The 14,349-nt window shown below is 35.5% G+C and overlaps 1 protein-coding gene across 1 annotated transcript in view; it reads left to right on the forward strand.

The window, feature by feature from the left end:
* Window positions 1-13,665, forward strand: part of LOC311281428 (proton-coupled folate transporter) — a 35,474-nt gene extending 21,809 nt beyond the window's left edge. Inside the window, exon 7 of the mRNA XM_084394360.1 lies at window positions 13,498-13,665. Within this exon, the coding sequence (XP_084250486.1) occupies window positions 13,498-13,549 (52 nt within the window). The 3' untranslated portion in view covers window positions 13,550-13,665. The remainder of the gene's footprint in view (window positions 1-13,497) is intronic.
* The last annotated feature ends 684 nt before the right edge of the window (window positions 13,666-14,349 follow it).

Here is a 14,349-nt window from a genome sequence, read left to right on the forward strand (position 1 = left end):
ATAATTGTATTAAATAATTGTTTTTAAGGTAGTGACAAATGGAGCCATAGTTCAATTGGAAATACTGAAAACAAACGATTATTTTAATAGCTGGTTAATAAGATACTCAAATAAACAGATTGAACCACATTGTCTTTCAAAAATATTTGAATTACCTTCCTACCAAATCAGGTTTGTCATCTGGTGGGCAACCAGGAACACTGTCCCGTGTCCATTATGTCCTTCTGTGGTGGTATATCTCAGTGGTTCTTAAAGGGATAGTCCAAAGTTCTGTCATAATTTACTCACCCTCATGTCGTTCCAAACCTGTCAGCATTTCTTTCTTCTGCTAAACATAAAAGAACATATTTTGAAGAATGCTGGTAACCAAACAGTTTTGCTTTCCACTGACTTCCATTGTATGGACAAAAAAAAAGAAAAAAAAAGAACTGAAACTGGTTACCAACATTCTTCAAAATATGCAATACCAAAATATCGCTTTAAGATCTGGATTTTGAAATCATTGGAAATTATTGGAACAAATCAACATGGTAGCACAATTGTTTATCATACTTAATAATTTACAGTTTCAAATGATAAAGGTAACTAATGTGATATTTTAATGCAAAGTTCTTGTTAATATTGTATGCTACGTACTGTAGTAGGCTTAACATGTGTTTTACTTTGAAGTATGTCTGCATCTCCACTGGTTTGATTTTTATTTAGTTGGGAAAGATGAGCATGACATTGTGTGCTAATAAGTACTTGCATTTGTCATGTGGAGAAATACAGAGGATGGCAAATTAGATATTGATCCATCACTAGCGTATTCTTCAGCATTTACAATGAGAGAAGGATGAGCTTAATACACTTCCACTTCTCCACATGTACTACCTGTGATGTGACCACTACAGGTCTAAAGTCAATCTAGAGATTGAGGTCTAGATTAGTTGCTTAATGTTTTCAAAAGCAAAACAATCTGGAGTGTTTTGAAGGTCAGTCGTTATTTGGTGATATCAGCATTATAGAAATGACAATTCACTTTTAAGGTAGTTAAGCGTGGCTACATTGGAGTTTGTGCTGGTTTGAGGGTCTACGACTGTAGAATTAAATGCCTTGTTTGTTTATCAAACACTTTCTTCTAACATAATAGAGCACTGTTTTACAATAATGTGCATTACAATAATGTGATGGTAGTGATGGCTCTTGATAAATGCTCTTTATATAATGGTCTTTCCATTTGCCATTATGGACAGATGGGCTATGTCTATCAAAACACATTAATATCTCATACTCAACCTGAATACATTGTTACATTAGAGCACGGTGCTACTAGCAACATCAAGGTCAAGGGCTCGAATTCCAGGGAAAGCATTAAGTGATATAATGTATACCTTTAAGGCAAATATAAGTTACTTTGAATAAAAGCATCTTCAAAATGCATACATTAACAAAAGTACAAAAGTACATTAACTCAAAATAAAGGATTATGTAAAGTTATAGAAATTTATATGTAAAGTTATAGAAATTTATATGTAAAAAATGATAATAATTTAAATGTTAAATCACATTAAACACAAAATTAAAATAATGTATCAGTCTTTCTTTCTTTCTTTCTTTCTTTCTTTCTTTCTTTCTTTCTTTCTTTCTTTCTTTCTTTCTTTCTTTCTTTCTTTCTTTCTTTCTTTCTTTCTTTCCTTTTGTCCATACAGTTAAAAGTGGTATCTAGTGTATCTATCTTTCAAAATATATCATATCATGTTTTATAAAAGGGACACAGGGGTGAGTACTGTTGAAAAATTTTGGGGTGGGAAAAATATATATTTTTAATTAATACTTATTAATACTTTTATTCAGCAAGGGTGTATTATATTGCTCAAAAGTGACAGTAAAGACTTTAACATTGTTACAAAAGATTTCCATTTCAGTAACACTTTATTTTACAGTCCTTACTTTGGGTAATGTACTTACTATGTACTTATCATAGTAATTGCAATAACTGGGTAATAACTGTTCTAACCCTGAACCTACACCTACACCTAATGCTAACCTTTACCCATTACCTCATATTACCAGTACTTTATAGGAACACTAAGTACACGTTAGTGCATATACTGTAAAATAAAGTGCCAACTCTATTTCTTTCTTTTGAAACTTTCTATTCATCAGAAAATCATGACTTCCACAAACATATTAAGCAGAACATTGATAATGGCACCAAATCAGCATATTAGAGAGATTTCTGAAGGATCACGTGACATTGAAGTCTGGAGTAATCACAGAAAAAAATGTTTCTAAAATAGAACACAGTTATTTTAAATTGTAATAATAATTCCCAACATTACTGTTTTTACTGTGTTTTTTGATCAAATAAATGATGACAGAATTTTCATCTTTCTTCTTTCAAACATTTGACAAGAAAAACAAAATTAATAGTATGAAAGTAAATTCTATTTCAGTGAAATCCATGAGTTTACGGACTGAATATGTGCAGTCTGCATTTTATCTCTAGTATATTTAGTTTATTGATGAAAAAAGATAACCTGCTATGCACAATCACAGTAATATCCCTTTCAAGCGGTTCCTCGAAAAGCTTTGATCTAGCTGAGCACTTGTCAGGTTGGCAATAAACAACTCTACCGCCTCCATTATCAGCCTTCAAATTGATTCTGACGTGCATTTGATGTTCTTCCTCAGACTATATAATTAAGTGATTGTCTTTGGTAATGAAGGCATTAAGTAATGTACACCTGCAATAAAGCCTGTGTGTGGTGGGTAGTGAAGTGTAGCGTAGTTATCACACCCAAGCTGTAATTACACCTCTAATGGGCTGTTCCCAGAGGCAGTGCCCGCTCAGGGTCGCACAGTCTCCTCTGAGTCCCAAGCAGCCCGCTATTAAACCTGTGCAATTCAGAGGAAGACATACGCTCCTTAATCCATACTTAATCCATTATCCTGCTAGGAAATGATATGTGTCCAATCATAAATTGCAGGCCATCTTCTGAAAACTCAAATTACACCCTTTGACGCGTGGCTTTTTTATTTGCGTTGAGTGAATTTAAGCATGGCACCCTTTAACACACAGTAGGCTCATTGGAAAACATGGACATTTGATTTTCCCGCCACTCCTTTGTTACCATGGTCACCGTCATTATGAGTTTGTTTGTTTCAGTTGTGTCTCGTTAATTACCTTGTCAGTACTTAAGTTCCTCCTTTTCCTCTGTTTTTTGCCCGGTCACGTTTACGCTTACGGTACCCGTTTGGATTTCTGCCTGTTTTTGACTATTATTATTAAATTTCGCATTAGACTTTATTAATCTGCCTCTTCATCTGTCTGTCTGCACACACCTGTGACACCTGGGCTATCAGTAGATTAATATTTTTAATTGCATACTTATCGTGAATTAAGCATACATAATGAATCTTGTTTAACACATTCATTTTGCAATCATTTGCTATATATCAAGCAAAGTAAACTATCAGATTGAAGGATAAATCTGACAAACCACTAGTTATTTTTTTCATCATCATCAGTGCCAAGAGCATCACCACAGTTCCATCTCAGCCTTAAGTGACATTTTTATTTTATATGTGTGTGTGCTTGTGCACGTCTTAGAATGTCAGTCAAACTGAGGAGGAATTGCGGAGTGCATGATACCTGACCCTATGGAATATTGATGAGTCTGAGGAGGAATAAAAGCGAATAAAAGAAAAAATAATGACAGAGTCCGGGTGGGTGAGTAAGCGCAGTCTGCCTCTGTGGTGCCACTGACTCAACTCAAGTTTACACAGGGACTCTGGAGACTGCAGACTTAAGACCGGTCTTAATCCATCCATCAAAGCCTCTCTCTCATTACGCTCCACAATTACTGGGACTACGAAGGGCTTGTCTGTTAAAATCTAACTTCAAACAGTCTTTTTTGTATTTAAGCGCTTAGGCCCTCTTTCTTTCTCCTTCATCTCTGGCCTCATATTCAGGATTTCGAATGTGATTATATCTGCTCAAACATCGTAACTAGAGCTGTACTGTTTGGAGAGAGTGTGGCACATGACTCAACACGGATGCAAAACTGGATTTCATAATTAATCAAATCCTCACAATGGCCCTGTCACCCTAAGCCTCATCAAGTCCACATTTTGGTGACGTAGTACCAGATAGACGTGAAAGACCAATGGTGTGTCATTTGAGGCAGGACTTATGTGTTATTTAAGCGAGATACAAAATGGACATTCATTCTTTAAAAAAAAAAAAAAAAGGTTTTAAAGCCTGTGTCACATGAGATTTCTGTTTTACCAGTGTTAGGTACATTTACACGACAACAATGTACTAAATACGGAAACGTTTTTCCTTTGCATTTGTCGCGTGCAGGCGATAACGATCCCCGTTCACATGGATCCGCAATTTTTTTTTACAAAAAATGTTGTATTCTGCTGCCAGGCCAGTAGTTGGCGATGTCACTATGTAAAGAAACACTTCGCGCCTAAAGACTGAACACATAATACGCATGCACATGACTTCACCGTTTTCACAAATTTGCGTTTTTGTAGTTTACACGCAGACAATAACAATATTGTTTTCAAAAACATTTTCAAAAGTTTGCATTTTCAGGCCCCCAAAAAGCCATTATCGTGTAAATGAATGGCCAAAATGCATATTTTTTTCCGGTTTTAGTTGAAAACAGTGTCAAGTAAATTGCCCCATAGTGCTTATTTTCATTGTCCCTGTTCATTAGTTGTCATGGTTTCTATGTATGTTTCCATTTGTTTCCATGGTTACTCATTTGTTAATTGATTAGTCCCACTTGTTCCTTGTTTTCTCCCTTCACTGAGGGGCCGTTTACAAGGGGCATGTAATTCAGCATTTTTAGTCGCTGGGATCATTTTAACCAACATTTGCACGCTTCAAGAAGTTCATAAATACATCATACACTGAAAAAAAAATGATTTTTGCTGCTTGTTCAAATTGCTTGATTAAAATGAGCTTAAGCAACACAATTGCTTTACATTTTGTCCAAACTTAATTTGATTGTGTTCAATCTGCTTAAATATAGGTAAAATTTAAGTTTACTTAATCCATTTGTGTTGGATTACATGAATGATTTGTGTTGCATTACCTGAAACTGGGCGGTGCTTGTTAGTTCCCAGCATGCTTTGCATATGGCTGAATTAAGAGAGAATAAATGTTAAAATTAAGTGTTATTTTATGTGTTTTTGAGAAAATTAGAAAAGGGGAAGACTTGATAGTGTGTAATTGTGTTTAATGTTCAATTACATTCAAATTATTAGAACCATTTAAATTACAGAGGGTTACCATTGTGGAGAAGATTGGAGCATTTGGTTAGGTTGTGGACTGATTCAGCAATACTAATAGTAAATGCTTTGGCTGAAAGAGTGTGTAAACTTAGCATTTAAGATTGGTTCATGCACTGAAAAGATTTATCAATTTATATTTAATATAATTTACTTTGTGTTGATTGAACATGAATAGTCTGTGTTCGTCTGTGTTGTCTAAACGTGAATAATCTGTGTTGATGGAACACAATTGTGTAAGTGGCCACCAAAGCAAACAATTTGTGTGCAACCAATGTCCACTATTCAATTGAGTAAATCCAATGAATTATTTTTTTCAGTGTACATGTAATCCATATAAATCTAGCAGTTCATCCAAGTCTTCTGAAGAGACTCACACGCTTTGAACAGACTGGGGGAAACAAAGAAATTATTTTCTTTGATAATTGACAGCATGTAACAAATGCTGTTGATGCAACTTGACTGTATGTACATAGCATTATTTTTTTTTAAAGTGTTGGAGCGGTATGATTGTAATTGTGGCAGTGGCACAATAATGTGCCAAGATGTTTAAGACATCTTGTTTTTTCAGCCATCCATAATGTAGAGTGTGAGGTAAAACTCATTAAGAATTCAGAACCTGCTAAAGATGTTTTGCTGCTCATCCAGGCAAAAACTGGCAGAAAGCCTTTTTCTCACATTTGTATTTTAGAGAGTTGCAAGAAGGATAGTTTTTCATACTTCATTCACACAAATATGCATAGCATACGTATATTGTATGTGTAAACAATACAATGTGTATTGTATGTGGAGTTAGATTTTGTTTTTGAAAGAAGTATGCTCATAAATACAGTAAAAAAAAAGTAAAAATTGTGAAATATTATTTAGTTTTATAAATATATATTATTAAAAATTTTTTTTTATATATATTTTTTTTTGAATTTGTGTCTGCATTGTATTTGTTGAGCCCATTCTTTCTTGATGAGGCTATGAGATACTGGCAGCGGCATTATACAGAATAGTTTCAGGTAGACATGACTGACATTTGAAACCATACATGGAGTTTTGCTAAACCTCCTGTGATCATTTAAACTGGATTTATTCTGTTATTCATTGAAAACAAATCCACAGGTTGGACCTTTATTGCAGAGCTTGAAGCTAAAACATGCATGGCAGTTGGTCAATACATTCCTCTTGTTTTAATTGTTTATTTATTTATCGGTTCTACTGAAGAAATGTGTATTGGCGTTAGCCTAGAGGGAAGTACAGTGTTGAGACCCTTGGAGTAAACTGTGTGTCTGGTTACCATGGCGGCACCATGAAAATTAGTGTTGCTTTGTGCTCTGAATCTATAATGACGATGAGTTCCAGCCTGGAGATTATGAAAGAGATTTGTGAGGGCTGTGGCCAAAATATACACTGCTTTGACATCTGCACCTCAGGTTTTGTAAAGCAACCATTTTTCATGTCTCAAAAGTCAATTCATATTGCAGAACGTTGTTAAGATTAATGTTTGATGACTCTTGACTTTATTGGACAGACACGGGATGAGTATGCGCAATTTTGAATGCAGAGAGGAGGGCTTTTGCACGGCTGCCTTTAAATTTGCAAGACCTCTGAGACTTTGCTTGTTGTTCTATTTTCATCATGAATAATTATGCTTTTTTCTCAGCCAAACAAACAGCGTGGAAGTTTTGCAGGTGTAGGTTATGGCCCAGTGCCTCAAATGATCCTGTGAACCAAGGCAAAATCTGAAGCCACACAGGGTACATTTTAAACCTTGCATTGACTAACATTCCAAAATGTGCAGAAATTAAATAGAATAATTGTTTACACGGCACCGTTTTAAAAACAAAGACTTTTTATGCATTTTGGCCGTTCATTTACACGACTACGACATCTTGGGCCTGAAAATGCAAATTGGATGAGTGGATGTCTCTTTATTATAGCTGAAGTGAAGCAAAATAATGCAAAATAATGCTAAAGTGACGATGACGAACGAACCACAAGAAAAAACTAAAAATTAACACAGTACACAAGAGTAAATACAAGCAAGAGTTGGTTGTTTGTCACCAGCAACAGCACACTAGCTTCAGACAAACAATCGCACTCAAAACTGTTCTGTTACTAAGAGACTTACCATTAGGCAAAGGTAGGCAACCGCCTTGGGCCGCCAAAATCCAAGGGCCCCCTTAAAATGCTTTTTATACACGGATGCGCAAGCGGTTGATGTGGTGTTTGTTACCACGACAACTAGTGGTCGACCGATATTGTTTTTTTGATGGCCGATGCCGATGCCGATATCTTAGAGAGCAGGGTGGCCGATGGCCGATATAAAGCCGATATTTTTATATATATTTATTTTAATCAATATTTAATAAATTAGAAATAAATTAGAAAACAAATCTTTAAAATAAACATGCTTTTATACTTTAGATGGCAACTTCTTGAATCTGCAATCCTATTACAGTATTTTTCACAAAGTAATTATTTAGAAATATATGAATATGTGAATAAAAAGAAGGTAAACACTGTAACAGGGCACTCAGTAATCTGGTAATTTCGTGCTGGTAACGTTAATCATATTTTTTCAATAAAGACAAGGTAACGCAAATTTTACATACAGCACAGTGAAAACGATATGAATATGACACAGTTGGCAACTGGATATATCACAGATATGAATATGACACAGTTGGCAACTGGTTATCAGCATATTTTAAAATGAAGGATTTAAAGTTTTTCGATCGCGTCTCCTGTGAAGCTGATCTTCTGCTCGCATTCACTCACTTCGCACGGACCGACCGTCACTTGCAGACAGTAATGCACACTTCACAAGATATCACAGCTGGATTCGATTAAATCTGCAAGGTTTGTGAAATTAAATGTTTATTAGATATTCAGAGATTTGTTTAAATGACGTAGATGCGCATTTGCTGAATGTTGACGGCAAATGAGAAAGTATTTTAGCCTGAATGTTTGCCTTTTCTGTTACAAATAATCTAAAAGCAAACGCTTTACTTTACTTACTTCGCATATCATTTACTTTCTTTGTTTACCAGTTCTGTCTAACAAAGTATTAGATATGACTTACAGAGATCGTAAATTAATGACGGAGAATGTGAGTGAGCGCTGTGTGATCTGAGGAGCTGCCGTTGCCGTTCTCTTCTGGCGCTGGTGTTCTCAGCGCCGCCCGTCAAAATAAAAGTCCGGAGCGCCGTCAAAATAAAAGTCGGGAGCACCGTCAAAATAAAAGTCCCGCTTCCAACACATCAGCCAATCAGAAAAACTTATCGGCCGATATTTGGCATTTTTGAAATATCGGCATCGGCCGATAAGTTTTTCTGATTGGCTGATGTGTTGGAAGCGGGACTTTTATTTTGACGGCGCTCCGGACTTTTATTTTGGCCTTGGCGATATATCGGTCGACCACTAACGACAACCGTATGCACGTCCACGTTGAACATGCTTCTTCCCAAATCCGCCCCTGCTGTTACTATAGCTAACATTACATACTAACAGCATATCTCGGTTCTGTGAAACACAGCAAAACCAATGTTACTCGCTGTTACGATCCTCGGTACCTGTTTTGTGTGGGTTGTTGTTTTGTGCATGTGTGCAGTGATTGGCTGCCGTCGGAGGAGCCTGATTGGCGGATCTACTGATGCGCCGCTTTAAAAGGGCGGCGCTAATCGAAGATGTCGAGCTCATTCAGGCGTTGGCCTGGTGGCGTGAAGAGCTCTGGATTCCTCCTCCCGTCGGCAGATCCCAAAAACCTTCTGTTGATCACGTTCGTTTGTTTGTGATGATTTAATTCGGTTCTTTCTTATGTTTTAGGAGCATAGGGGTGTCCTGCCATTTATTTTGACTTAGGGAAGTTTCTTTGTAATTTTTTTTATTCCCTGATCAGGTCATTTATACATGTTTTTTTTATACAAGTCTATTTTGTTTATTATTTTGGCCTTGGGGCACCCTGAAGCAATTCATACTTTTTCCACCTTAAATAAATAAAACTTTCTGTGGAGCTAATAATTGTGTCTTTGGTGATCTGTCGGCTGGGGCTGGTTTCCTTTTACCAACTGCAAAAGTTCACGTCAACCCCGTCTTTATTGTACGGGTCGTAACACTCACGTATGGAGCAGAAACAACATAATCTCTGCTTCCGTTTTTAGGCCTTCCCGCTTTGTTCTGTCCAGCGCTCTAAAGCTTTTCCAATTTTAAAGCTCTTTTCTGATCATAACACTTCTTTTTCCAGTGATATTCCTGACTCTTTCTCTTTTGTAATGTCTCTCAGCCATCTCTCTTTCTACAGTCCTTCTTCAAATCTCCCTCTTGCTCACTCTGTCTCCTCCCCCATCATGAGTGGACATACTACTGATTGACTTCAAGTGTGTGTTGCTGCTCTGTTCAATCCAGTTTCAACGTTTCTCAGAAATAATTTACTGCACCTTTAAACAATCAAAGCACAGTTTCCCTCACTCTTTCTCAATACGACTGTAATTTCGAATGTGCTGAAATGAACATTTCTGATACAATTTTGCAATTAATGTCCTATTCAGCCTCAGTGTGGCTCAGACAATGAGGTTCAACAAAACTTGGGGAAAATGGCAATGCCAGTGACCACTGTTTAGTGCCTGCACTCTCTCATTGAGCATGAAAATAAAGGCCTATCTCACTGTCTGCCAAAAGCCAAATGCATTCAGACTGAGCCGCGTGACACACCTGCACTCGCCTGACAACAACAATTATCTGTCCACACTGCAGCGCACTCCAACCCTCCGCAGAATCAGCACTTTAATTACTGTATTGTTAAAGTCTCTTTTCAAGATTGCATGAGGAGGGAATGGCTTCTGCATATTTATTATTGACCCTTCCTAGAATAAAAAAAATATTATGCTCATTCTCATATGCCCATGCCTGGAAAAGCAAACCTAGAATATTTATTAGGATATGGAGATGGACTTAGATTAATGTGTCTGAAAATGGGAAAAAGTGCTTCTCTGATTGCATATTTGCGAGTTGCAAGCAAAAGACTAATTCACCCAGCTGTTGCTGTCAAAAGTATTAGTCAAATTTATGGATAGCCCTTATTTACTAGCTTGAAATCCTGGCATTCTCTCCATTAGTATCTCCTTTTGTGGAAATCGCTTCAACCTGGTTTCTCCTGGATGTCGTAACACTTTACTTTTACAGATGTACTTTCAAACAAGAAACACATACAAATATATAGTATACTGTATAGTGTACATATAACTACATATTTATATTGCGTAAAGGAAACAATACTAGGGTGTTGTGGGCATTGTTATGCAGTTGCTACAGTGTTCTAAGTGTTTTTACTAAGGATATTCTGAGTGGTTTCTGGTTTCCGGTTATTATGTATGGCTCAGGTCCTTCTTTTGATGTAAGTCTATGGGATTTTTCCATATCTAGTGGCAAAATGAAAACTAATAGCACACCTTTCCTCAATTCAACCCCCTAACCCATCACTAATAATATTTGTAATAGAATTTGTTAACATTAATGTCACGTGTATGTTCTGGTTTGGTTTTATTCTAGTTCCAGTCTCTTTTGTTCTGATTTTCACGCCATTGGTTGATAATTAGTTCTCCACACATGTTCTGTTTCTCCCTTTATTACCTCTCGTGTTTATGAGCCCTGTGTTCTTTGTCCGATCTCGTTTATGGATAGTGGATCCATGGATAATGTTTATGGATAATGAATTAACTAATGCTAAAAAATTCAGCAGCTATTAATATTAAGATGCATTAGTGAATGTATTTAGTATATATCATGCTACATACAGATGTTTTTTATTGTTAGTTAACGTTAACTAACACATTAACATTAATTATTAACAAATACAACCTTATTGTAAAGTTTTACCGAAGTATAAATACAAAAGTTATTTAAAATGTTACCTAAAACTATACAATTTTAATATTAATAATTTCTTTAATAAAACATATAAGACAGTTGTATTATTTAATATTATTATATTTTGATATTATTTTAATATATTGTACATAAATGTTACATGTATAGTTTTTTTTTATTTAATAATGAAGAATTTACTTTAATATCATTATTATTAGTAGTAGTATTTTTTATTTAATAATAATTATTATTTATATAAAACACAAAAACATAAAATATTCAATTTAGTTACATTCCAAATATACAAATATCTAATTAAACTACATTCAAATCTATTAAATGAAAATACTCATCAGTAATGCAAGTAGACCTGTGCAGGAAGTAGGGGGCAAAACCAGTGGAAAACATATCAGTTGCATTTATGCATGTGGCCAACACTTTTATTCAAAGCCACTTATGAATGCAGTCAAACTATACAGAGGAAATGAAACCTGTGATCTCACTTTCCACTGAGCTAGTGAAAGCTACAGAGGCTTTAGTTTTAGTTTGCCCTTGACAATGCATAAACCTTCATGTGAATTATGAATGGCCTATTTATGACACCTGGTGGCCTGGTGCCATTCCTAAGCCAACACTGAATTACACATACAACAAGTTGTTATAATTAGGGGACGACCAAGCACTGAAGGTGCGAAGACACCTTATGTATCTGTTAGTATTCTTCTTCCGCTCTTGAAGTCCATGGCAGTCCTTAGAAACGTTTGCGGTAGAATTATGAAATTTGGCACACAGATTGACATTTAAGCTAATAACATTTGAACCGCAAGGACTAGAAATATTTTTTTCCTCTGATTCCTTGGCTCTAGACAAACACTATTTAGAATTTCCCAAAAAACTACTTTTTCGAGCTCCTCCTAGACCGTTGGTCCAGTTTTGACCAAAAAACAGCTCAGATCTTCTTCAAACCATGCCGGCATAAAGTTATTAAAAGCTTTTAGAGACCGTTCTGGAAAACCGTATCAACAAATTTGATGGCATGGTGCCAAGCTGATTCTGAGGCTCTATCTTGCAAGCCTTTGGCATATTGACACCACATTTTTATGTCATTGTCACCTTACACTGACCACACCATATCAATTTGGAAATATTCACTGTAAAAAATTATCGTGATTTTAACGGTCAAAGACTGCAAAAATGCTACAGTGAAAAACTGTTAATTGGTTAATAGAAAGTTTCCTTACTATATACAGTAAACAACTGTGATAGATCTAACGGTACATTTAATGTAATTTTACTGTAAAATACCGTTACATTTACAGTTTTTGGAAGTGAAAAAGAACAAGTCATTGTATAATTTACAGTGAAAAAACGTAAATTGACATTCCCACAATTCCCTGCGTGACACTTCACATTTGATGTATTTTTGTTGAAATAACTATGTTTCTTCATAGTTTTTTCTAATCAGTTATGAAATTAGGGTTTTATGTTACATTTAATGTTGTTAAATTAATGTTTATTGCATTTTTTTTATTTCACGTGTGTTACCATGATGGTGTTTAATGTCTGTGTGAATGACACTGTGCAGCTTCTATATATAAGTATTAACTTTTTTGTGAAAGAGATGCTTGTGATGAGCTTTAATTCATCATGTGATTTTCATCTCCACTGTGATTGGTGGTTGTCAGTGTATTACTATGGTACAAAACAGATATAAATACTTCAATAGGTCAGTAAATTAACATTATATCAGATAATTAAATACGGTTTACTAATGTAAATTTAAGTTAAGTCTGTAAAATCTAAAATGCTGCTACCGTATTTTTTACGGTAAATTTCTGGCAACCACAGCTGCCGGTAATTTACCGTAAATGTAACAAATTTATTTTTTTACAGTGTTCGCCATCTAATGTTCAAAAGAGATAAGCAATTAAATCATATTAATAGTAGCTACTTGTATTTTTTAATTGCTGCTTGTTTATATATTTTATTTTGTCCTCTTATTTTATTGTTGAAAATGATGCATTTCCTCTCAAATGGTTTCATTTTATATAACATGATATGGTCAGACTGGTCAGGGAACACTAGTGTAACAAGTATAACACCTTGAAAAAACAAATCTCCAAAAAGTAAAAAAAATTATGTAAAAAAATGTTTGGCAAGTTGTTGTACCCTGTGTGAGCAAAGTCAGTAGATTTTAGTCCAATGCGAAAACATTAACTAGCGTTTTGGGGGAAAATAAAATCCTCTCACACAACTGGTTTAAACAATGAACAGAAATATGTTGCAAGTGTTGAGTTCTTTTGTTTTGTGGGAACTTCTCTTATTGTGACATGTCTCTTTGTTGGATTTTAGGTGGATTAGCGAGATGCCCGCCACTCATCCTCGCCTAGTGCTTTCAGATTGAATCTCCTACTTCTGGGTAATTCTTCCAGCACAAAGTGGATCCATGATTGGATATTGCACCCTTTTCTGTGACAAACTGATCTTCTCTAAAAGTCCAACTAAATGATTCTGCATCCAGGGAAAAAATTTATTCATTTGTAATTCATGTAAGTACTGTATAATACATTTCAAACTACAGAATGATTTCATGCAGCAAAGACTTTTCTTGAGTTATTTCGTGAGCTGAAATGCAGTGAAGGCTGATTGAGCGTGTGGTGAGAAAGCATTGATAACCTCTTAATAAAATTTAAATGCAAAAAGGTCAAATCCAGAATTGGAAAAAGTAAATGAGAATCGCTGCACAATTAGACTGACACAGGATAGAATCCTAAAATCGTTTGACAATTAAATAAATTTCAAGTCATCATGGAAAGTTGAGATAGTTAACAAGCATTTCCTCTATTAACTGGGCCACAGACGTCTCTTTGCATCTCTTCATCTCAGAACTCAGAGTGGCAGAAAACCATATGGGCTCTGAAGGCAACCGCAAAACTTCAATCAAAGGTGGTCTGTTGGGGAAGGAACTAAATATGGAGAGAAAGATTAAATGGGAAGTTTGTTTATGGACTTTTGAAAAAGGAATATTTCTTTTTCCAAACTTTACATAAGCATGCCATGAATGAACACAGACGCTGTTCATGGTACATAAGCGTCATTGGTAGCCTACATGGACAAGCCTTTTCAAATCAACATGGAACGATGTTCACAACCCATTTCACTTCTGAAATCTGACATATTTGCAAGTGAAATATTTTTAACGAT

This window comes from Rutilus rutilus (assembly GCF_951802725.1).
Source record: "Rutilus rutilus genome assembly, chromosome: 21".
NCBI classification, from domain to species: Eukaryota; Metazoa; Chordata; class Actinopteri; order Cypriniformes; family Leuciscidae; genus Rutilus; species Rutilus rutilus.